Source organism: Amphiprion ocellaris, chromosome 23 (assembly GCF_022539595.1).
Source record: "Amphiprion ocellaris isolate individual 3 ecotype Okinawa chromosome 23, ASM2253959v1, whole genome shotgun sequence".
NCBI classification, from domain to species: Eukaryota; Metazoa; Chordata; class Actinopteri; family Pomacentridae; genus Amphiprion; species Amphiprion ocellaris.
In genome coordinates, this window is record NC_072788.1 from 9382639 (window position 1) to 9405205 (window position 22567).

The 22567-nt window shown below is 38.2% G+C and overlaps 3 protein-coding genes across 11 annotated transcripts in view; 1 reads left to right on the forward strand and 2 right to left on the reverse strand.

Moving 5' to 3' along the window:
- Positions 1-3298: 3298 nt before the first annotated feature.
- Positions 3299-5849, reverse strand: ostc (oligosaccharyltransferase complex subunit). Its single transcript, XM_023277819.3, has 4 exons — positions 5646-5849; positions 5028-5121; positions 3987-4184; positions 3299-3850 (listed from the first exon to the last, which is right to left on the reverse strand). Exons 1-4 carry the CDS (start codon positions 5782-5784, stop codon positions 3832-3834), a joined length of 450 nt encoding a protein of 149 aa, XP_023133587.1. The 5' UTR covers positions 5785-5849; the 3' UTR covers positions 3299-3831.
- Positions 5850-6617: 768 nt separating this feature from the next.
- On the reverse strand, positions 6618-10792 carry rpl34 (ribosomal protein L34). Of its 2 annotated transcripts, none has more exons than XM_023277827.3 (5): positions 10731-10792; positions 10245-10316; positions 8902-9001; positions 6924-7027; positions 6618-6757 (listed from the first exon to the last, which is right to left on the reverse strand). In XM_023277827.3, the coding sequence occupies exons 2-5, from the start codon at positions 10307-10309 to the stop codon at positions 6673-6675; spliced, it is 354 nt and encodes a 117-aa protein (XP_023133595.1). In that variant the 5' UTR covers positions 10310-10316; positions 10731-10792; the 3' UTR covers positions 6618-6672. The 2 variants fall into 2 exon arrangements, with proteins under 2 accessions (XP_023133595.1, XP_054863743.1); XM_055007768.1 differs by lacking the exon at positions 10731-10792 and adding an exon at positions 10465-10610.
- A 10827-nt stretch (positions 10793-21619) lies between these two features.
- The window catches only part of LOC111573588 (sodium/potassium/calcium exchanger 2-like), a 52025-nt gene continuing 51077 nt past the window's right edge, over positions 21620-22567 (forward strand). For 3 of the 8 annotated variants that reach the window (XM_023277824.3, XM_055007664.1, XM_055007665.1), the window contains exon 1: positions 21622-22034. The gene's annotated coding sequence lies outside the window, so the exon portion shown is untranslated. Of the gene's footprint in view, positions 22035-22066; positions 22417-22567 lie in introns of those variants that run through there. The other 5 variants (XM_055007662.1, XM_023277823.3, XM_055007667.1 and 2 more) reach the window with 5 other exon arrangements.

Sequence of the window (22567 nt, forward strand, 5' to 3'; positions counted from 1 at the left end):
GAGAAGAATATAAGTTTAAGAGTTTAAAAGATAAGTTAGACAACAGGTGGTAAGACCAAATGCATTTGTTTCTGAATAATGGTGTAGTTTTTCTATGCATTTGTTGAAAGTGGTAGAGTGTTTTTCTGTGTATTGAAAAGAAATTACACTTGATGTGGACAAGCAGCGTGCTGGGTTTTCTAAGAGCACAACACTTGCTATAAGGTCCATTACAGAGAGAGAGTTGCACATTGTGGCTGCTCATAATACAGGAAAAGGCTATAAAGCACCATCCAAATGTCTTCAAGCGTCAGAGGCCACAGTGCAAAGCAGAAACGAAAAGTACAAGGTGTTCCGCGCTGTGGAAAGTCTCAAAGGGTGTGGTAGGAAGCTAAAACAGACCCCTGGACTGGTAAGAACACTCCAAGATATTGCTGATGAATGTGAGAAGTTCTGGTAGCAGCATCTCAAACACTCCATGGACACTGAACAAGGAAGACTCCACACCGCTCAGATGGGTGCACAAAAGCTCAATTGGCAAAGAAGACAGCTTCTGCTCATCAGCCCTGTGATCAGATGAGATGAAAGTGGAGTTGTTTGGTCACAGAAGTGGATTTAGTTTGGTGCATGAAAGGACAAGAATTCAACCCATCTCTATGGTCGAACGCGGTAGGAATGGGATGCTTTCGGGCTATTTTTCAGCTGATGGATCATTCAGCCTTAAACAGTATCATGAGAAATAAGGGGGAGACATTAAGAATGTGGAGTAAACAAGTAGAAAAACTGCAGAAAAACTTGGCATAAGCCAGCATTAATCCTTCCAGCAAGACAATGATTTTGTGAAAAATGAAATGGTTAACAGAAAGCAATATGAACAGTTTGAAGTCCGCACCTGAATCATATCAAGAATCTGTGGAGGAACTGGAGACCAGAGTGATGCTGAGGAAGCCTTCAGACCTCAAAGGCCTGGAGATCATCACAAAAGAAGAGTGGAACAAAATCATAGTGGAGACCTGCAGAAAGATTGTTAGCAGTTATAAGAACTGTCTGATTAATGTAGTGGCAAATAAAGGCATTGCCACTGACAAATTTTGGTCAGAAGAAACCTGCTGGTCAAAGAACAACTTCACTATAAATCAAAATTCGTCATGAGTATAAATTCTTTTTGGCTTAACTGTAGGTTTACAAAATTCTCCTGTTGTACTGTTAAAAACCTGATTAATAAATGTCACAAAACTTAAAATTTAGTGTATGTTTGTATTTCTTGAGATGGAATTCAGAGTTTAGAGATGCGTAGTTTTCACTGGTTTCACTGCTGCCTGACAAGTTAATTATTATTTTTTGATCGATGAAGTGCTGCAAACTTACCTACTAAACACTAACTTGGTGAAAACTCCAAGCTGAAGTAAAGTATCTGTTCATAAGTGAATTTGACTGTGAGGCAGGTATTAACAACACATGAAATACTGTAAAGCAGGGGTGTCAAACATGCGGCCCGTGGACCAAAACCGGCCCTCTAGAGGGCCCAAGCCGGCCTGTGGGATGAATTTGTAAAGTGTAAAAGTTACAGATGAGACATTAACTGCAAATTGTAAATTTGTAAATCTATAAATTTAAAATAACTTCCTGACCATGACAAGTTGTTTTGATCATAAAGTAAAAAACTGTATTGCTCATTGTTCTTCTGTAATTGTCTCATTTCTGTCATTTTTTGCCTTGTTTTTTGTCTGACTTTTGTCGTTTGTCTCATGTTTTTGTTGTTTTGTGTTTCCTTTTTGTCTCTCGTGTTTTTGTCATATTTTTGTCATTTTCTGTTTTGCTTTATTTGTTGTTTTGTTGTCTCGCTTGTATTGTTTCTTGTTTTTGTCATTCTAATCTAGTTTTTGTCGTTTAACAGACAGCAGAATAGTTGGTAAGAATCGCTAACACTTCATGTCATCTATTGGGGAGAATGTGATGAGTTTGGGGAGGCTGTACTCCTGCTTCTTTGGAGGCGAGTGTGTCTCCAGAGCGTCTAGATCCAGTGAGAAGACCTTGTCTGTGGGTTGTGTTGTTGCAGGTTCCATCAGCCAGTCTCTGTCCGACCCCTTGTAATCAGACACAAGACACTCGGGTGTCTTTTCCATCAGTGAGGCCTGACGATGACGTGTGGTCAACGGTGACTGAGTCGATTCAATTTTCAGCAATGGGATCAGCAACTCCTCATCTTCACTCCTCATATCTACAGTTTCATCGTCAAGGCTCAGCAGACTGTCGCAACTCGGCATTTCAGGGAGAGTTTCGTGTTGGAGGGAGAACTGGACCGAGCTGCTGCCGCTCAGACTGTCCAAGGGCTCTGCGTTAAAAGTGTCCCATGAAAAACTGGACTTGAGTAAAGCCCCCTGTCTGTCAGTATGGGGGCCTCCGTGGAGCATCACAGCAGGGGTGACGCTGCAGGAGACGTTATGCGAGGCGGCGTCGGGGCTCAGCAGCAAACTGCAGGGTTCAGGGAGGGGACTGAGGCGCCTCATTATGCTGCCGTCAAATTCAGACCCCAACTCGCAACACTGTATAATAATAGTAATTATTTATATAGCACTTTCAAATCAAAGTGCTTTACAGAGAATAATAACAGCTTTATATATATAATAGCACTTTCAAATCAAAGTGCTTTACAGAGAATAATAACAGCTTTATATATATAATAGCACTTTCAAATCAAAGCGCTTCTAAAAAAATAAAACCTTATAAAGAACAAAAATATTAGTCTCTCAATTAGATTTGTAACTTTTTATTTTTAAAATAAGCAGTGGTATTTGTTTTACTGCTATTCATACTTGCATCCACAGGAGCCGGTGATTAGTTGATGGAAACAAAGAATTGGAGTGTCAAATGGCAGTACCCGTTGACAGCGGATGGTACTTTAGCACCCATCTTTTTTGCATTACATTCAGTGAGGTGGAAGCTATGATTGAAATAACACTTTAAGTGTAAAAATGCTTTAATTCTGAGACTTTTTATCTCTTTCCAGTGTTGTCTTGTTACTGGAAAATGAACCTCAATATAATATAGCTCTAGAGAAACACCACTGCTGCCGGGTAGATCTATGACACCACCTTGTGGTGAGAAAATTCCAGTAAATAAGATCTCCCAAACACTGTGTATGCAAACAGTCTTCACACAAATGAGACATTAATAACTTGCTCTCAAACAGAATGTAATATCTACAAAAACAAATGAAAAAACCTGGACAAATGTGAAGATTTGTGGCCAGAACTTTGTCCTTTTCGGTATTAATGCACTGTTTCAACAGTATAAATACAAGATGACTGCAAAGAGGTGTGAAAAGAAAGATTTATTTCACAACCTTGTACAAAAATGCAACTGTGACATGTTCGAGGCTTTTTTCTTCTTAAACAATTTCTATACAAAAACGTACAACTTAAACATCAGACACCCATTTAAATGATTCACGCAGTGCTGACAGTGATTCCAAATCATCCCATCAGTGTTCAGTAACTTCCTTTCCTTTTTCTTCACTTCTGGATGTTTTTTTTATCAAGAAAACATGGCAGAATTTATAATTTTATGTGACAGTGCCACAAAAGCGCATGAGGCAAAAAGTCCATTTATTCATGTCGAATCTTACAAGAGGTCTGAAAAAGACCCTCTGTTGCACCAGTCTGAGGAGCAAAGGAAGTCACAAAACACTGAAGTAGATAATGTGACCGTCAGTTCAGTCTGGTCAAATTTCTTGAGCAAGGTCAGTGCTTTCATTACTAATAAATGGTTTATAATTTTAACTGTACTGCATGTAGGCCGCCCACATCTGTAATGTCCAGATCTGTTGGTTTAAATGTATCATCTCTGTCTTTAGCCCATGAGGTATCCCCTGGAAAGACAAAACACAAATTACTACATACTGTAACATGACAATTGCAGTTCAAATTAGTAGAAAATGAATTGTTATTTAAGCTAGTTTGAAAGAAACACATTTATTTTGTGGAAAACAACAAGCAGAGACTTACGGCAGCTTCATGCGCATGAACACTCTGGCCATGAAGAAGCTGAGGAGAACGCTGACAAACCCAATGAAGAGCAACAGGAATCGGTTGAGTTTGGGGATGTTTGGTGCATTGGAGCGGTCCAGGATTATAAAGCCCAAACCTCCCATTGTGAAGAGGAAGCTGGAGGCCAGGCCTTCCATGATGTACTGGCCATTTACTCTGGAAATCAAATGTGTCTGGATTAGTTACCAATAACTTTGTTGAATTTTGTTCAGATGCTGACAACATTATAACGAGGGCTCGACCCATCACCAACTATCATATCCAATATTCAGTATTTTTTAATTATCTGCATCTTTATTTAAAAAGAAAACTCATTTATGATTAAATAATTTAAAATGTGCTACTTTGACTCCGAAGCAGCTGCCTCTTTCTTTCCATCTGTAGTTTTGAGCATTGTTATGCTAAACGTGCAATGTGATTGGTTAAGCGTCATGACTAGTCGCCACCAACACAGAGGAATAAATGCCGAAGAGTCCTCATTTAAATAAACACATGCAGAAACAAAAGCAGCTCAATTAAGTTTTGTGTTGGAGTTATTTTAAAACATTTTCACTGTTACTGCAAATATGCAATGGCCCCAAATATCAGAATTGCAGGTCATATTTCTCCCATAGTAGCTTCTCTTTTTTGCTCACTGTAAAATCCAGAATGTATTTTAAAATTCTTCTTCTAACATACAAAGATCCAAATGACCAGGCTCCATCGTATTGTAAAGACCCTATTTTCCTCAACAGAGCACTTTGCTCTCAGAGTATAGGCTTACTCATGGTTCCTAAAAAGGCTTGCTGGTGAAGCAGAGTTTTTTCTCCTGCTGTTGTTAAGTGTTGCTCAAAGGGAATCCATGAGATTCTTTAGATTACTTGGGTTTATCGCTAAATTTTGAAAGGCCATCAACTTGTTATGTGAATCACTTTTCAGTCTTGTTGATTAACTTTAATAATGTGTTGGCTCTGAAATAGCCATACTGGTTGACCCCTAAATTTTGCAAGACTGTCTTACCTGTATGCCAAAAAGGCAACTGGCCGCTGGTGTCCATGTTCATCAGTCATTGAACCCACACTTGGTGGTTCCACAATAACATCGTAGATGATGCCTGAGTGGGTGGACACAATAAATAAGACCACGTTAATAAAAACACCTTTTCAAAACACATGTCTTGCACAGGAACAGACTTTTTACAAAGATATGCTGTAAGTAATGACTTAGAAGATTTTACTGATTCTGCAGTTCTTAAAATCCTAAATAACTGTATATCTAAGCAGTGCGTGAACAGGCGACTAGTGTTCACAAGGCAAAAAAGTAAAAAATTTACTTGAGAAATAGATTTTTCCCAACAACAACTAGACATTGTTGCATTTTCACGCAACCCAAGATACATTGTGTTAGTTTGTGGACCTAGCTTAGCTTGAAACTTAGCATCCCCTCTTGTATTGTTATCAGCGTACTTGCTAGCTGCATTAGCACACGTATTTAAAAATACAGCCAAGACCTACAACATCTGTCAACATAACAGCAAATAAAAGAGTATCGACATTAAATGCTACGCTGATACAACATACATTTAGCAATAACTGGCTAGCTGCCTTGCTTCAATGTTAGCGTAGCAGCTGCATTTACCTCCTGTGATGAGAAAGTAGGACACAATAACGACCGCGTACACGGTCATAGCCGACGGCATGTGCAGCCATGACGGTTTCTTCAGTTTTATATTCGGGCATTCGAGCACAGCAAACGGTATACTGTATAAAGTCTCCATGTTGGACGAAAATATCTGCTCCCGCTGCAGTACGACTGTCGCTGCCTGAAATGCGTCTGCGCAGAAACTTTGTTGACGTGTCCCGGAACTACAAGCGTTGCTGGTTTCCTCCGGCCGTCTGTCGTTTTTAAATAATTTGAAAATACATTTTATCCAGCAATTTTACGGAAAACAAATTTTTAAGCTAAATTATTTAATTTATATTTACATTGATTTTACGGTAAATACAGCTTTGGACCAGTCTATGCTTTGGACGTGTACGTCAGCTGTGCATGACGTAGTCTTAAAGAGACAGTAGTTGTTCGTAAAGAATACAAATTTACAGTATTTTGAAACTTGCCAAGATTAAATCCACCATTTAACCTTTTCATTAAGTAACTTGGTTCAGTGTAGTGATGTTTAATACTATATATTCATATAGCTGTACTACAGAATACGTCGGTTTCTATTCATTACGGTAGCCTCTGATCTTCAATTGCTTCTTCATGTTTGCTTTTCAGACAGTAAATATTTACTGTGTTCTCCTTTCTCAGCATTTTTCTTCACAGTAAGCTTTTTGATCATATATTTGGTAATTTCCTAAAACACTCAATTGTTTTCTCTTGAAAGGTTACCAAAATAAGCAAACAATTTAAGTTCACTTTTTGATGTAAAACCCTCTTACTTTAATTATAAACAAGACTGTAAACTTCATTGAGAAAAAAAAAATTATAATCCTTTCGTGGCATTTGTTCAACAATAGCTGCAATAAGAATAATTTATGAGATGTACGGCTTTTGATGATAGACCAGCGTGATACAGATTTCAAATTAAACACAAGAAGACACTGCAAATCACAACAGACAAATGGAATTGTCATTTTTTATTGTGGCATTACAAATACACATTTTACTTAGATTTCTGGCTCTGTGCCTGTGCCTTGAGCACTTTGACAACGATCTTCTGCTCCTCAATCAGGAAAGCACGCTTGATCCTGAAAATAAAAGCAAAAGAGACATTTTAGTCATAATGCATTAACCATTCCTACATTTTATTATATCTTCCATGTTTCCATTCTAAAGTTTAGATATAATCAAGGCAAACACTAGCATCAGTCCAGTTTCTCTGCAAGACGAGTCAGGAGATGACGCTTTTCTTACCTGTCACGCACACACTTGGCGCACATGGATCCTCCATAGGCCCTGCTCACGTGCTTCTTGGTCTTGGAGAGCCTCATCAGAACCTGAGGTCTGACAGCACGAATCTGAAAAAACAACGAACATAGCGATGATGAGAACAGCAAGCATCAAATACTGGTTCGGAGGTAAGCGCAACACCACAACTTGGGCAAAGTTTTGCAATACATGTTCACAGCAGTTGCATTTTCTGCAAAACAACCAACATCTGGTCTGCATGCTATTGGAAATACGTAGAAAAAGTACAGCCGACATGTATTTGGCCTTGCTTGCAGTGTATCACATATTAAAAGTAGCAATATGATGGGGCAATATGCAGATAAATTCAAGCAACCTGCTCTGCAAGTGAAACTTAAAAAATACTTCAGTCACCAGAGTGATGACAAGATAGAAATGTTCATAGGTGTTTAATTCTACTATGCAATATCTAATTTGATCATATCTTTGGAACTCATTATGCAACGACAACGAAGCTACCCTGTTTTCTGATTTTATTCACGTCTTTCCTACTTAGGTCTGTACGTTCTGGTCTGACAACCAAAAAGTTTTTCAATGTAAATCCAAGAAGATGATCACCAACATATTGAGGTGAGGAACATGTTTAAATTGAGCTAAAGAGCAGCTCTTCATAGATTTGACAGTACTCTTTTTTTTTTTTTTTTTTTAAAGATAATAGTTTTGATAAAACTTAGGAAATTATTTAGTGATATTTAAAACTACCAGATTAACTAAATTACAAAACTAAACTTTTTACTCCACGTCTGCCTTGATGTCAAAATTCCAAATCTGTATAGCTCCAACTGATGTGGCAATTGTTTTATGTTCTTTCAAACCAAATTCCTAATTTTTGCTCATAAAGTACTTCAATGTAAAGAAAACTCCAGTCCTTGCAGCCTCTTTTGTTCACGAGTGCACCAGCCAATATAATACATTACAATTAGCAGCATCCATCATCATCAGTCAGTCAAGTACTGATACTGCCTCATACTAGGAGAACCTGAAGTAAAATGAGAGCATATGAGTTGCTTTAAAACACACAGTCACTACAACAAAAGCATATTACGAAGTCTTTGCCAATTCAGATTGTGTTGCTGAAATGCTTCATACACTTATTAGAATCAACTTCAGGAATAAAGAGGAACAGAAGCAACATGTGATCTGGTAAACTTTCAGAAATGTAGTTTGATGCTCAAACTTAAAAAGCAATACTTCTGGTAGTCTGTTAATCTCCCTTTAGCACTCTGGTTTTGTACCATTATGCTATGGAGGGGAAGGTCGCCAGTTTAAGACAGCGAACTAGAGGAATTGTGTCAGTGCTGTTGCTTCAGGAACTATAGCAAAAGCCTGTGTGGCTGTAGCAGGACCATCCTCTGTATTTATTAAATGTCTAACCTGATGTAGAATACTAATTTCGGTTTACGTACAGCTTTTAATAAGAGAAGCAAGAAAAAAATCCCAATTGTTAGTTCAAAAGCTTGTTGTTATTCTCAGACTAGTAACTACTGACCCCTGATTAAGACCAAACTAACAGGGGAAATTATCAAATTGCAGGGTTTTTTTTTTTTTTTTTTAACAGATATTGCACGACCATTTGTGGTAAAACTTTTAAAGTCAAGCTCTGTGTACGAAAGATTTCAAATGTGATGAAGCATTACCACACATGACAGAATCAAAGGCACAACTGCACAGAGATATGATATGAATTTGTAAAACCACTGAAAACAATTCCTGAGCTAGTTGCGCTTTTGCAATATGCAATGTTTGATTTTAGTTTTGGAAACAACTAATTGTTCAGTCCTGTTCCTGATGTTGTTGAGTGATGCCAGTATCTACTGACACCAGCCCCATGTGCATCCTCCATACCTCATCAACTGACCACACAGTTAATTTGCTGAGGAGAATAGGCAAAGCATTATGACCAAGGTATAACAGATCTACTTACTCCACGCAGTCTTCCTGGGCAGATGCCACATGCTGACTTGGGGGCTTTGCCGACCTTCTTTGTGTACAGATACACAATTCGGTTACCAGGAGTCCGGGACCTGCACAGAAAGAGTAGCACAGGAGCTGCAGTTTCTAGATCGCAGTTGTAAGACCATCATTTTTAATTAATTTTACAGCAGAAACACCACCTGCCAAATTGAGTGACTATGAAGAACACGATTTACATTTTATTCCACTGAAACTAATGTCTGTCTACACAGTTATGTTTTTAGAGGTTTAGTTAACTCAAGTACTACTTTATGAAAAAAACAAGTTACGTCTTTGAAAATGTATTGCACCCAAAACCCTACTTTATAAAACACAAGTTATGGCTTTCAATTGCCATGTTTACATGAGACCTTTAATTCCTCTTTAATTCGGAATTAAAGTTAATTCCGCTTTAAAATCTCCTTGTAAACACTTAATTCCGAATTAAAAAGTTAAACCCGAATAAAATTAATTCCGAATAAACTACCTGGTTTATTCCGATGTTAATTCCGAATAAACTAATTACTGTGTACGTTCTATTCATGTATACAGTTAATTCCGCTTTAGTTAATTCCGGTCATTCTGCGCATGCTTGGCTCCTCATAGCGAGACGTAGCGACGTACACAGCTTGGTCGTCTGCCTCCCTTCTCCGGTATTCTATCTCTCTTCTCCTTCTCAAGTGACGCAACAGAAGTAGTACGCCATTGTCGAGTTGCTGTTTCAAAACGACAATAAAAAGCAAAGCAAAAAGCGTGCTTATTAGTTGTTCCTCTATGTTGTTGGGGAAAAGAAATGCCGTGGCAAACGGAGTTTGTTTGTTTTTTTTTTTTCAGTAAACAGGGATACGTCACGTCCACTCCTTGTCCAATCAGAATCCTTTCCAACGCCCAAGCGTTAAAGCGGCATTAAGGAAAGGGACAAAGGTGCGGTCCATTTAAACCTTACTTCGGAACTAATATTTACATGTAAACGCGAAACACAAAACTTTAATTCCGAATGAGTTAATTCCGAATTAAAAAACTTCATGTAAACGTGGCCCATGTAAATTTCATCCACCATTGTCAAGTTGTTTGTTGCCAGCATATGTGGGCTAAAATAATAAACAAATTAACTAGGTCCCCATTGGAGGAAACACGTGATTGCCATTTTTTTCGGACCCAAAACAACTTGTGAAAATCAGGGGTCCTAGACGCAGTCTTGCAGACACATGAGACTGGAAGGAGCACCAGCAGCTACACAGCTAGTTACTAATGAATATACATGGATGCTAACGGACTTAGCAGCTAAACAGACAATGGAGAAAGCTCACTTACAGTCTGGTTTTGTTGGAGGCGGTGTTGTAGGACAACCTACGGCGGTAAGTCAGGCGCTGCACCATCTTGAAGCTGGAAACAGACAAGAAACCCATGAAATGTGTGGAACCATATTAGCTAGTGGCGCTCAATAACATTAACAGCAGTCAACAGCACGTTAGCCGGGTTTGCTGGTCGCAAATGTCCTTAAAAAGTAACCTAACATGTAGCCGACTCTTACATTAAGTATGAATTAAAACGCTGTTAGCTTCCACGTCTCTACCGCTGTCAGTTAGCCGTTTAGTTAGCAGCCTTTTCACAACTCAGGAGAGCCATCTTCAAAATGACGCTCAAATGATTCATCATTAAAATAGTCCCATCGTTAGAAAGAGAGAGTAACTATAAGAATCCTCGCCGCTTGAAATTGGCCACATTTGCTTCTAAAACGGAGGATTACAGTCGATTATAGAAACATAATGTTTCGGAGGAAAACGGGGGCCGCCATACCTGCTGTCGCTGTAACGGGAAGAGGAAGGACTTGGGCCGGTGTGAAAGGTTAAGTGTTCCGGCTTTTTCAACAGCCCCCCCTGCTGCTGCTCCCTGTTCACTACAGGCTGCTGGAGTCACTGTTCATTTATTTATATTATTTACAATTCAGTTTATATTTAATAGTGACTAAGATGCGATGTTTGCTGTGGCTTTTGATACTAGCATATGTAATGGCTGCTTTTTCCATTAACATTTATATGAATGTAAAAATGAATGGGCTCCTGGTACACATATGCACCTACACCATAAAAATATGTTTTTATTCAATATATCATTTATAAGAACAATACAATAATATATAATGTGTATAATAATGATATGCTATTTATTTGTTTCAATGAAATAAAAGCCAAAACTTTAAATTACATCTACATTAAAAAAAATTGTATGTTTACAAAAAGGAATTCATTCTGTCACAATATGTTTCATAAAATTGGATAGTTTTACTGTATTTAAATCAGCTGAAAATATAGAACCCAGTCTAGACAGTTCACAGTAAACATTTTGAGGGATAACCTCCTGTATTCATTTTTGACAGTTTCGTCAATACTTGTGCAATACTTCTGTTACTGAAATAGGAAATGCTCTTTTGAGATGCATTTTTGCACTGAATTTTTTGCAAAAAGTTTCTTTTGTAATGTTGAATACAATCTTTTTTTAAAATTTTCCCCATATGGTTATTTAAATAAATATGTATATCACCATACATAATATGTTCTGTAGGGTATAGCTGGCGCAGCTGGACAGAAAAGAAGATCCAAGGAAATGATTGTAAATGAAAAAAGACAATATCCTGGTTGTCCAGTAGATGGCAGCAGATGGTGGCACTGATAGTCAGGACCAGGACGTAAATGTCAAATTAACAGATACACATAAGACACTACAATGTCCACATAAATACACTGTAACTGTGGATATATTTCAGAAACATTTGGTTTTATTTATTTTCAACTTAAGGGAGGAATCTTTCGGTTATCTATGGACATGGAAGCACATGCAAAGACTCTTGATTTCACAAAGATAAGATGGCTTTTTTTGTTGAACTGCGTTTGCTAGAATAGTTCATTTGGGTTTATTCAGATAGAAAACTTTCAGTTGTAAATCAATGCAAAACCATCTGAGGTTGGTCAAAAGGTAGCAATTAGCAAGAGTTAGCATTGTACGAGTGAGGAACGTGGAAGTAAGTATAGCTTTATATTGTATAGAAAATAGCAATACAAATAATAGTAACTTTATTTATACAACAGCTATTTTTTTAAGTTTTAAGGTGCTGCTCAGAACACATATTAAGACGCAGAATAAAACCAGAACTAAGAAACGTTACTCTTGTTTTAGCCTCGTCACACTGGTTCAAAATATTTTTTAGGATGGATTTAAAGAGTTTACTGATTACCTGTTTGTTTTTCCGATTAGATCCTCAAGCAGAGGTCTACTGTCTTCTGGATAAAACCTGAAGAGGACCGAGTAGTTGCAGTCAGTGGCTCTGGGATCAGCACAAGGAAATCAGGTCGGCTCAGAATGTGAAAAAACATACTTTCATCTGAGAGCCTTTCCTGATTTTATTTGAATTTTAATTACCATTGACATGTTTTTTTATTTTTGTTATTTCTTACAGCAACACTCTTTACCCATTTACCAAAGTGTTATTTTCATATAGCATGTTGCATCTTTTAATTTCTGATGATTTTACAGATATAAGGTTTAAATTAGCAGGGCTTGGGTTAAGGATTTAGATGTATAAGGATTGAAGCAAACAGGAAACAGTAAGACATAAGATGTCTGATCATGCACATCTATCTATCTATCTATCTATCTATCTATCTATCTATCTATCTATCTATCTATCTAGTAATGTTTTAAAGACAAGAGATGATGTTCATAAACAGTTATAGGATCACATATGTAAGTTGATGGCCTGAAAAACATGTAATAAATCAATTCTAAAGCTAACTGGTAGTCAGTGAAGACCAGTAAGAATACTGGAGCAAGTTAGAGGCTGAGTTTAACTTGGAAAAATTTGATGGAGGAACTTAAATATTTTCCAAATATGGCAAAAACAAAGTTTATTCTGAAATGTCTCCAGCGAATGCAGGTTGCACTACTTTAAACAGAATGGTTAATATTACCACCAATAAGCATACATGTAAATAAAAAGCTGTGATGTAATGATTTAGCAATAATATTGTAGTTGCAAGACATTTTTGACAAATTTGAAACCTTCCTGATCATCCAGATAATCCACCCATAAAAACCTAAAGTTCATGGGTGCATTCAAACACAAAAAGTATTCAACACATGCTGAGAACAAAATCCAGGTAACGGAAAGGAAATCTCTCTGAAGATGTGAGAAATGGCTCAAAATGGCCTCCTATCAAAGAGGTGCTGTGTCACCAAGAGACATTTGCCAAGTTCAGCCAACAGATGGAGAACTTGGCATTCTTTTAGGTGAAGCATTGGGCAAAGGCAAAGTTCAGTGACAACACATGGCTCTGAACAGCGTGCTGCTGTATTATGTTTCCAATTTTAAGATCATGAAACTAGCTGTCGAGTTTAATGCTGAACTTAGAACTAAGTTTTTGACCGGGATGTGTTTGTTATTTTTGCACTTGTCTTTGTAGATGAGCCACCTGGAAATGTTGTTTTTTTTATGGTGAAAGTAACATATTACACTGAAGTATGTTTAAAAATGTAATAATTGTGAATGTTTTTGTTTTGCAATAGAAAATCTAGTCCAGACTATGCATGAGAGGCTTGTTTGTGTGTTAGTTTTACTTAGAGTACTACACATAAACATACATATTTGGTGTAAATATGAATACCCCTCGCCCCAGCTGCCTTTTTTATTATTTAATTGAAAATTTTTCATATAGCTGGTGACGTCTGGAACATGTTCAACACGATCTGTTAAGAGACTGATTTGATCGAGTCCAGATGTGACGTGACCCGGGATTAACCCGATCTTTACGACTATCAAGGTCTTCGACACAGGGTGCCAAGAAGATTTGCACCGACTCCATGGGACACAGAGGCTCACACACACATCCAAAATAATTAGTAACATCTGCATGACTGTCTTCATTTTGCCAGCATTAATTATCCTAAAGTGCTCGATGACGATTAAGTCGCTCCAACCGAATATCAGTTAATTCACGGCAGTTAGGTCATTTGACGGGACTTTGCATTTTGACAAGTAACCCTGACACCAGTATTTCTCAGTCAGCCCCAACTAGTCAAAGATGACCCATATCACCTTAAGTGCACTTGATTACGCAAGCCTGTCCGACCCCCCGCTCCACATCTCCTTGTAATCTGTGTAATCTGCTGAGATTTAAACCTGCTGCTCCTGTTTAATAAATCCACTGCGATTAAAATAGGATTACAGCTCTGCTTTCGCCATCCTAATGACATCATAGCATGAAACATTTTTTTGACTTTTTTGTTTTTCTTTTTTTTTTTAGTTGTTTGGTTTTCTTGCGTGGGCATTTTCCAACCCTTCCTACTAACCTGACAGGCGGCAATGATTTCTCAACTTCTTCCTCCTCCCCCCCCTTCATGAAACTCAGCCCTGCAGCCCAGCAGGTCAGCCCATCTGTGGAGCTGCTGACAGAAGGATTAACTTTATAATGCAGCACATATCCTGTATCAATGCCGTGGCCCTTCACATCACACTTCTCAATGACAGATAACAACCAAAGGAAATATGCTGCAGCGCCGTGTTGTTAGTTTGTTCGAAACCTTTGCACAAAATTTGCCTACGTGATGAGATGTTCATGCATGTAAAGCCATGAAATATTAAACAGCCCATTCAGCTAGCAAAGGTCATGAAGACACACCACACATACTGCCCCTCCTGCTTTTAGTAATGTGAAATGAGGGATGCTGAGAGCAAATCGATACGACTCTTTTGTCCCGTTTGTCCTTCCGTAGCATTGTCCTGCAATGGTTAAGCACAGTTAGGTCACAAAAGGCAACAATTGATCGGATCTTTGCTTCTGGTAACCTCATGACACCTACATAGAAATCTGTTCAAGAGAATGACTTTAATGCACAATGTAGCTTCACGTTAAATATTTGACCACACAGTTTCTACTGAACTTTCAGTGTGATAGAAAGAATAGAATCACCTACAGTGACAAAAGGCACTCAGAGGTTAATGAATTTAAAATTTTTCCAAGTTCAGCATCTTGATCTACCTTTGTGCAAACTTGCTTTGGCCAAAGTATGCGAAAAAGTGTCTGAATTTGAAGAGTTTCTGCTATTTAAATAGGGTCGTGTCTATTAATACCCAAGCAGTTTCTGCATGTTTTTTGCACCTGTCACATTTTTCCTCACTGTAGGAATATTTTTAGAGCAATATCGAATCCTGCACCTCTGTGGAAACAGCACAACCATGGTTAGAAGTAGAGAGAATTAAAAACTGTCTTTTGTACAACATGACACAGTTACATTGTGATAGATGGCAATAAAAAACAAAAATATGGAAGTAGAATTTCTTCCTTTATTTCATATATATTAAAGAATCCTAGCATAAAAATATACAACATTTTTCCCACAGATGTTACCAATACTGTAAAAAAAAGCAGGCTCTACAAGCTGTCCATATTTTTATTTATTTAATTTACAACCTCCACTAGCTGAGCATTTTTCATCCTATTCTGCACCTGAGCTCTAGAAAGATGTTTCATTATGCTGAATGTATCTTACAACAACCTCAGCTCCGCTGTATAGCATGTTTGAGCCTTGCTACATATATGCTGTTGATCAAATATGCTTCATTTCACTCTTGATCTCTCAAATTTGTTGTCCAAGATAGCTACTTTGTGTAAGCCCAGCCTGCAGTTCAGCCAAAACGTCACTGAATTTTTGTCGGGTGAATGTTGGTGACAACTGAGTGACTCATTATCTCTCAGTTGTGCTGAGAAGAGTAGAACTTTTCTGCTTTTATGGGTTTATTTTGGCAAATTTTGAAATAAAATTTTGATTGCACACCTTTCTCATTTTAGATTTTGTTAGTTTTCCCAACAGAAGTGCAAGTCATGCATGATTCCTTCAAGGACTGTCGGAAAGTTAAAAAATGCGTTGATTCTTCTTGTTGTCACAGTTTGTGGCACTGACAAATGCTATAATTTTGGCAATTTTTCAAAACAAAACTCTGTCTTTTACAGCCACTGGCATGTTTTGGAGTTCAGAGTTGAGATTTAATGTATTAAAGTAGGTCAAAAATTCTGTCCAAACGCCCAAAGATAAGGCAGAAGATCACAGTTTCAATTGTGGCTGAAGTGGTGTGTCATAACTGTTCACTGACTACACAGAAGTCAAGCGTTACAACCAAGGCTCATAAGTTTAGTTTCCATTTTAGAATATAAAGTTACACATTGCAGGTTTTTAATGAAGCAGTGTGTCTGTTTGCATCTAAACCACCACCTTGGTTTAGACAGAAACAGAAACAAAACAGTCAAAATTTCAGTCAGTTCATATTTCACTTTGTCCAATACTTCAGTTAATTACTAAAAATCTCTAAATCAAACACCTCTTAGCTCTATAGCGGTAGCAATGTTCACACATCCAAACATCAGCATTTTCAGGTTTTCCCTGTTCTCTCTCGATCTCTGTGAAGCTTTAAGCTAAATACTGACATCTGCATGCAAAGTACAGCTTCACAGAGCTGCTGAAATACCTGCTGACTCATAGTCTTGTCAGAAGGATGTTAGTAATATTTTTAGATGTAAATGTTCTGAAATGTGCCATCTTTTTCCTGACGTAAACTGAGGAATGTATACATCAAGAATAACTTTTAACAACTTGTACTTGGCAGAGAAGAGAAAACTCTTTTTGACCATCATAAAGGGTATCCCTGAGTCATACGCAATAATATATGAGAGAAAAGAAACTAGAATAGAAACTATAATAACTCCATACAATAACACAATGATGCAATATTTCTCAAACAACAAAAACAAATCAAGTAGAATATTTCAATGATTTTAAACTGGAAACAGACAAAAATAATAATATTTACAGATTACACAATTTAAAATGATCAGATTTTGGATTGACTGTTTGGCTTTATAATCCTGGATGCACTAAATGTTACGATGCAGCAGTGAAAGCAGCATCTCACTTTCACAATGTGTGTTTTCTACCTCATCACCCCTAGCACTTCGTGATCAGACCTGCTTGTGGATTATCATTGATTAATCTCTTTAGCACTACTGTTGCTAAAATGACTATTCTCACCCCCATTTTCAGCTAACGTGGGATGTCTTATTTTACCTCTAAAGAATCTTTTGTGTAATAACGTAGGGGAAGACTATTTTTCTTTTCTTTTTAATAGTCCCCTTGATTCACTATTCACTAACTGAACATCCCATTGGTACTTCCATCCATTCTGTTTAGCTGACCACATTTTCCTAAGGGGGCAGGTGGTCTGTCCAAGCCTCTTTGTACAGACTTGCGGGGGTGGTGGTAGCGATGGTGGTTGGGGTTGCTAATATGAGGCTTTCAGCATCTAATCCAGAGCAAGTCTCTTAGAAAAAGCTTATCTTGGGGATCTCCAGTTTCACTGTTTTTCTCATCTATGAGACTCAAAAAAGAAATAAAAAACGCTTTCGGTGTCAGTTATTATTAAAAACGACTTGTTCGACAGGGCTAATTCAATACATCGCTGCATTCAATTGTACTTCCCTCTTCGCCGGAAAAAGCTGCTTGGTTATCATCGCCCTATCTATCCCCCGCCGCCCCCTGCCTCATTGCTGACAAATCCATACAACTATGTGGGACACAAAGGCTTGGATTTAGCTGTCGGGCCAGAGTGACGGTGGGTCGGGTGGGGTGAGGTGCATGGAAATTTCTGTTGTTTTTGTCACAGCACAGATTTCAGACAAATCAAAACAACCATTGCCCGTCCAAAAAAAAAAAACAAAACAAAAAAAAAAAACCTTCCTCCCCACCCACATGGCCTGTGAACAGTCATCACTTTTATGCTGGAAATGCGGCCAGATCAGGAGTGTCCGGTGCTGTTGGTGTAGAGAGGAGGTGCTGGCATGTGCACTGTGGGGACGATTCATTGTTGAAAAAGAGCTGACAGCTTGGATGGGATCTCATTTGATAGGCAAAAGTATTGGCAGATCTAATATGAAGAGCTGGGGATCACGGGCTCAGAGGGGGGATTTCTGATGACAATGATCTGTTCTCGTTCAGCTCATTTAAAGAACTGGACGACTCCTGTGACAGTCCTTTTTAGCATCAACCAAACTGACATCCTGATTTACCATCACATTAACCTGAGACAAGGTTGAATGCACAAAGCCAAAATACCTGAACCTTCCCTTAACCCTCTGAACCTCAAGCGATTTCTGGGTATTTTTGCTCTTGTCACATTTTTAGTCACTGTGGGCTCATTTTTCTCTGCAAAATAAAGTCCTGCACATTTACAGAAACAGTACAACCATGACTAGAAGTAGGGAGAACTCAAAAATGTCTTCCGTGCAGTATGACACAGTGATAATGTCATCAGTCATAAAAAGGAAAAAACTAAAGTTGAAAAATCAACATGTACAATATTTTTCCAAATGCCCACAGTTTTTTCAATAATTGTCTTCCTCCACTTAGTGAAAACACTGCCTGCAGTTCAGCTGAGGAATCCCTGAAGAGCACAGAATTTTTGCAAAGTGAATGGTTTATTTCGACAAATTGTTAAATGAGACCTGTAGAACAAAGGGATTTTAGGTGTAGATTTGGTTAATTTTCCCAAAGTCACAAATGATTAGTTCAAGGACCATCGTATAAGTTGAGAATGTGACAACTCTTGCTGTTTTCATTGTTTTTGTGTCTGAAAAGTGGTCTCATTTTGGTGATTTATTTTTAAGATAACATGCCTTTTCATAATCTGCTGATGGGTTTTGTGCTTCCGAGGGTTAAATAAGAGACATAGGAATATTTTGTTGCCATGTCAACCCCTATGTCTTTCTTCAGACACAAGACACCCCACATTGTGTTTCAAACTTTGAGAAACTCCTTCCAAGGTCCGAGAAGACATTATAGAACCAGCATGTTACTCCTGCTGACAAACAAACTAAAATCAGTAAAACTTCCCCCTTGAATTCTCCAAATTGACAGATGGTTCAGCAACAGCCCGGTCTTATTATCCCCAACCATGTGATCGATGATGTAGCTTACTTTCATGTTGATTCACGAATCAAAGCCACATTTTAATCCGCTTGACAGGGCGGGCAGCAGTTGTGAAAATCTGTCGGACTGGTTTGGACTGGTTGGTGAGGAAGCCCAGTGGCGATGGCTCAAGTATGAAAAAAGCCAATGTTTCGAGGATGCAGTGAGTCAATCAAACTCAATGATGATTTAGTCTTCTGGGCTTTGGAGCTTGACAGCATTTCTTCTACTGTCACTGTACAACAGAGGTTAGCGGGGGAAATGCGCTTATGTGCTTTCTTGCTGGAACTTGGATGGAAACAGTGATAACAGTCTGATCTCTGAGACATATATCATTCAAAGACATGTTTAATTACATCTGAGGACACTGAGAGAGTTACCAGATCAGCTAATTTAGCGAGAAAACCCCACGGATAGTAGTTCCAAAACATTGTGCCATCGATAAAGTGATGTAACTTAAGTTGATGCTTTGGGCTCCTATGTTTCCTGTTGGGTAACAAGAAGCAGCTACAGTGCAGAAGAGAGGAGAGGAGAGGGGGCAATCAATGAGGTCAGTGAATAATGATTTATTACAGCACCAGGCCATTAGTGTCACACATGCTTTGTCACACTGTGTAAAGATGGCATGTCTATGTCTATCCAACAGGCTTGGCCCTTCGCCTAATGCTAAGTGGTTGGGAGGGGGGTTTATTTGACATTAGATGGAGCAACCCAGGGGACTGTAGAGATGATGGTTATGTCAGATGAAGGGTTGGTATTGGTTGACATTCGGCGTGAAGCAAACTGGCACATGCCATTTGTGACCTTTAGCGTTTAAAGCCCCCCCCACCACCACCACCACCACCACCACCACCACCACCACACACCCCCCACCCCCCACCCAAAAAAAAAAAAAATACTACCAAGAAATAGATAAAACCGTTAAAGGGATGGGGGAAATGCACCTACTTGCTTTCTCGACAAATTTCCTTGAAGAGAAGATCAATAATATTGTGTCTGGGAAGCAAACATGAAGCTAGAGACGGCCCTATCAGCATCTCTAAAGTGCACTAATCTCAAGGCACCTCTCAAGGTGAAGACGTTAAGGAATGATAGAGCAAGATCCAACAAATCCAAATGATTCCTTTTGAGAAAGTGGGAAGAAAATACTCCCCCTTACCAGGAAGAAACCACTGGCAGAACTAGGCTCAGGGAGGGTTGTCGTCTGCCTCGACTGGTTAGGGTGAGGGTAATCCACATCACCATTTTGACATGTAAAAATAGCAACTTGGCACTCTTGACTTGCTGTACTTGAGACACATCAGATTCTACTCATGTTAAAAGGCCTCAAAAGTGGGTAAAATGTCTATAAAATAATATTTTTTTCTGATTTAAATACAGTAAAATAGTGCAATTTTACCATCAAAGATTGTACAAGAATGTAGTACAATTTGTCAAAATACGGATTTTTTGATATGAACATCATTTATACTTTTACATAGCTTTTTTTAAATGTTACTTTACATGTAAATTAATACCTTTTTCTGTTATTGTTCTAGATATTATCTGTAATTTAATAATACACTGTAAAATAACAGCTAAATTATTTACATTATTTACAATTTTAGCCTGCTCTTATTCATTTTCTTATGCTGTTTTTACAGTCAACATGTACATTATTACTGTTTTCCAGATATTATATTCAGTTCAACAAAAGTAAACTAAATAACAGCTTAAAAACTATTTACCATTTTCCTTAACATACATAATTTCCCTTTCAAATTACGGCAATTGTTTTTAAAATATTTATATTTTTGCTGTTTTAAATAAAGAAAAAATGTGAGACATTACCTTTTTGTATGTGGAAAAATGAATTGCATTTTGTAGACATATAGATTTTTGATACTCTGTCTTCTAGATAGTATCTGTAAAAAAAATTTAAAATAATACAAAAACATTAAAATTACAGTTAAAATGATTTAATGTTTGGAATGACTTACAATTTGTAAAAAATATACAGATTTTTGATATGAATGTTGTTTACACTTTGCTTTTTCTTTCTTTTTCTTTTTTTTAGTCCACATGCAAATGATTACATTTCTGTAGATATTTGTAATTTAATAAACATTAAACTAAATGACAACTAAAATTATTTCAAATTGTTATTAGTTTATTATTGTTATTATTGTTACATTTTATTAAAGGATTTAATTACAATTTGTTAAAATAAGCAGATTTTTAGTGTGGGCATTATTTCCATTTTTTTATTTGTGTGTGTGTGTTTAGCCTATATTAAGACTTTTTTTGTTTTTACTAGATATTATTTGTAATTTAACAACAAAAACAAACAAAAAGAACGAGGTGACCGCTGTTTTAAACTGTAATAAATTACATCTTAAAATGTTTAAAAGCTTCTTTTTTTACAGTGTATATTAAGTGTAAAGATCTATGTGAAAACCAGTGCTGCTGCAGATTATTCTCCAGTGTTTCCTTCAAGAAGCGGATGCAGCGCTTTGCATGTAACCTTGAAATGACCCAAAGACGTGCAGATAAATCAGCTGCCGCTCTGAAGCACATCCACCTGTTCCATCACCAGAGAATTAAAGAAGGAGGGGGAAAAAAGAAGGAAGAAAATGAGTGGAGATGCTGCCTTTGCTGTGTAACCACGGCAACTCCTCCCTCCAGATGAAGCATCACCGAAGCCCCCACCGCAGGAACCAGAGAGGGGAGGGATGCGCTGTCTGCCGCTTACCTGGCTTTATTAATAAAACCACCAGCTTCACGTGGTCGGCCCAGCCCACGGCGTGATATTCTGTGACATTACGGAAGGTATTTGGCTATTCTCGGTGATTTTTTATTTTTTTTAATTATTCTCTAACTGGAGGGATCCTGCTGCCGCTGCTGCTGCTGTGAGGGAACAGAGGTGAGGAGCACATTTGGATGGACGCGCAGTTTTTTTTTCCCTCCTCTCCAAAGCTCCTCCTCTGTCGTCGGAGACCGGTCACATTTTTTTATATGTGTGTGTGTGTGCTCAGTGAGAGCAAGAGGGCACCGGAGAGAGGATTTCCTTAATTTTCGACGGGCTGCCGTGCTGTTTTCTCGCCTCTGTTTAAGGTAAGGCATGACACGCGTCTCCACGCGTCATGCGCCTCGCCAGGGTAAACTGATGTTGGGCTGTTGTTGTTTTTTTTTCTCTTCTTTTACATTTTTTTTTCTTTTTGTGCGGGGATGATGTGGAACTGTGGAACTGTTTGGCTGTGTGATGATACAGCCGAAAGGGCGAATGCATTATTGAAGGGCAGACAGAGTTGTCAGTGGAGCAGCTCGGCTTGCAGGCAGCGTCAGTGAAAAGTCAAACAGGACGGGGATGCGTTTGGTTTGAAATCTGCTTTCTACCTGAGCAGCAGCGTCATACTGTTGACCGTTTTCACTGACTGCTGCAGCCAAGTGGTGTCCGTTAACCGTCGGCCTTCACGTGTCCTGACATTTTTCGCAGGTAAAAAAAAAGAGAAGAGAGAGGATAAAAACGGCACCTCACCTCAGATTTTTTTTTTCTTGGAGTTGTCACAAATTGAGAAAATCAATTCTGATCAGATGTCTACGTGATAAGTTCTGTCTGTTTGCTATCTTGATTCAGCCACTTGGAA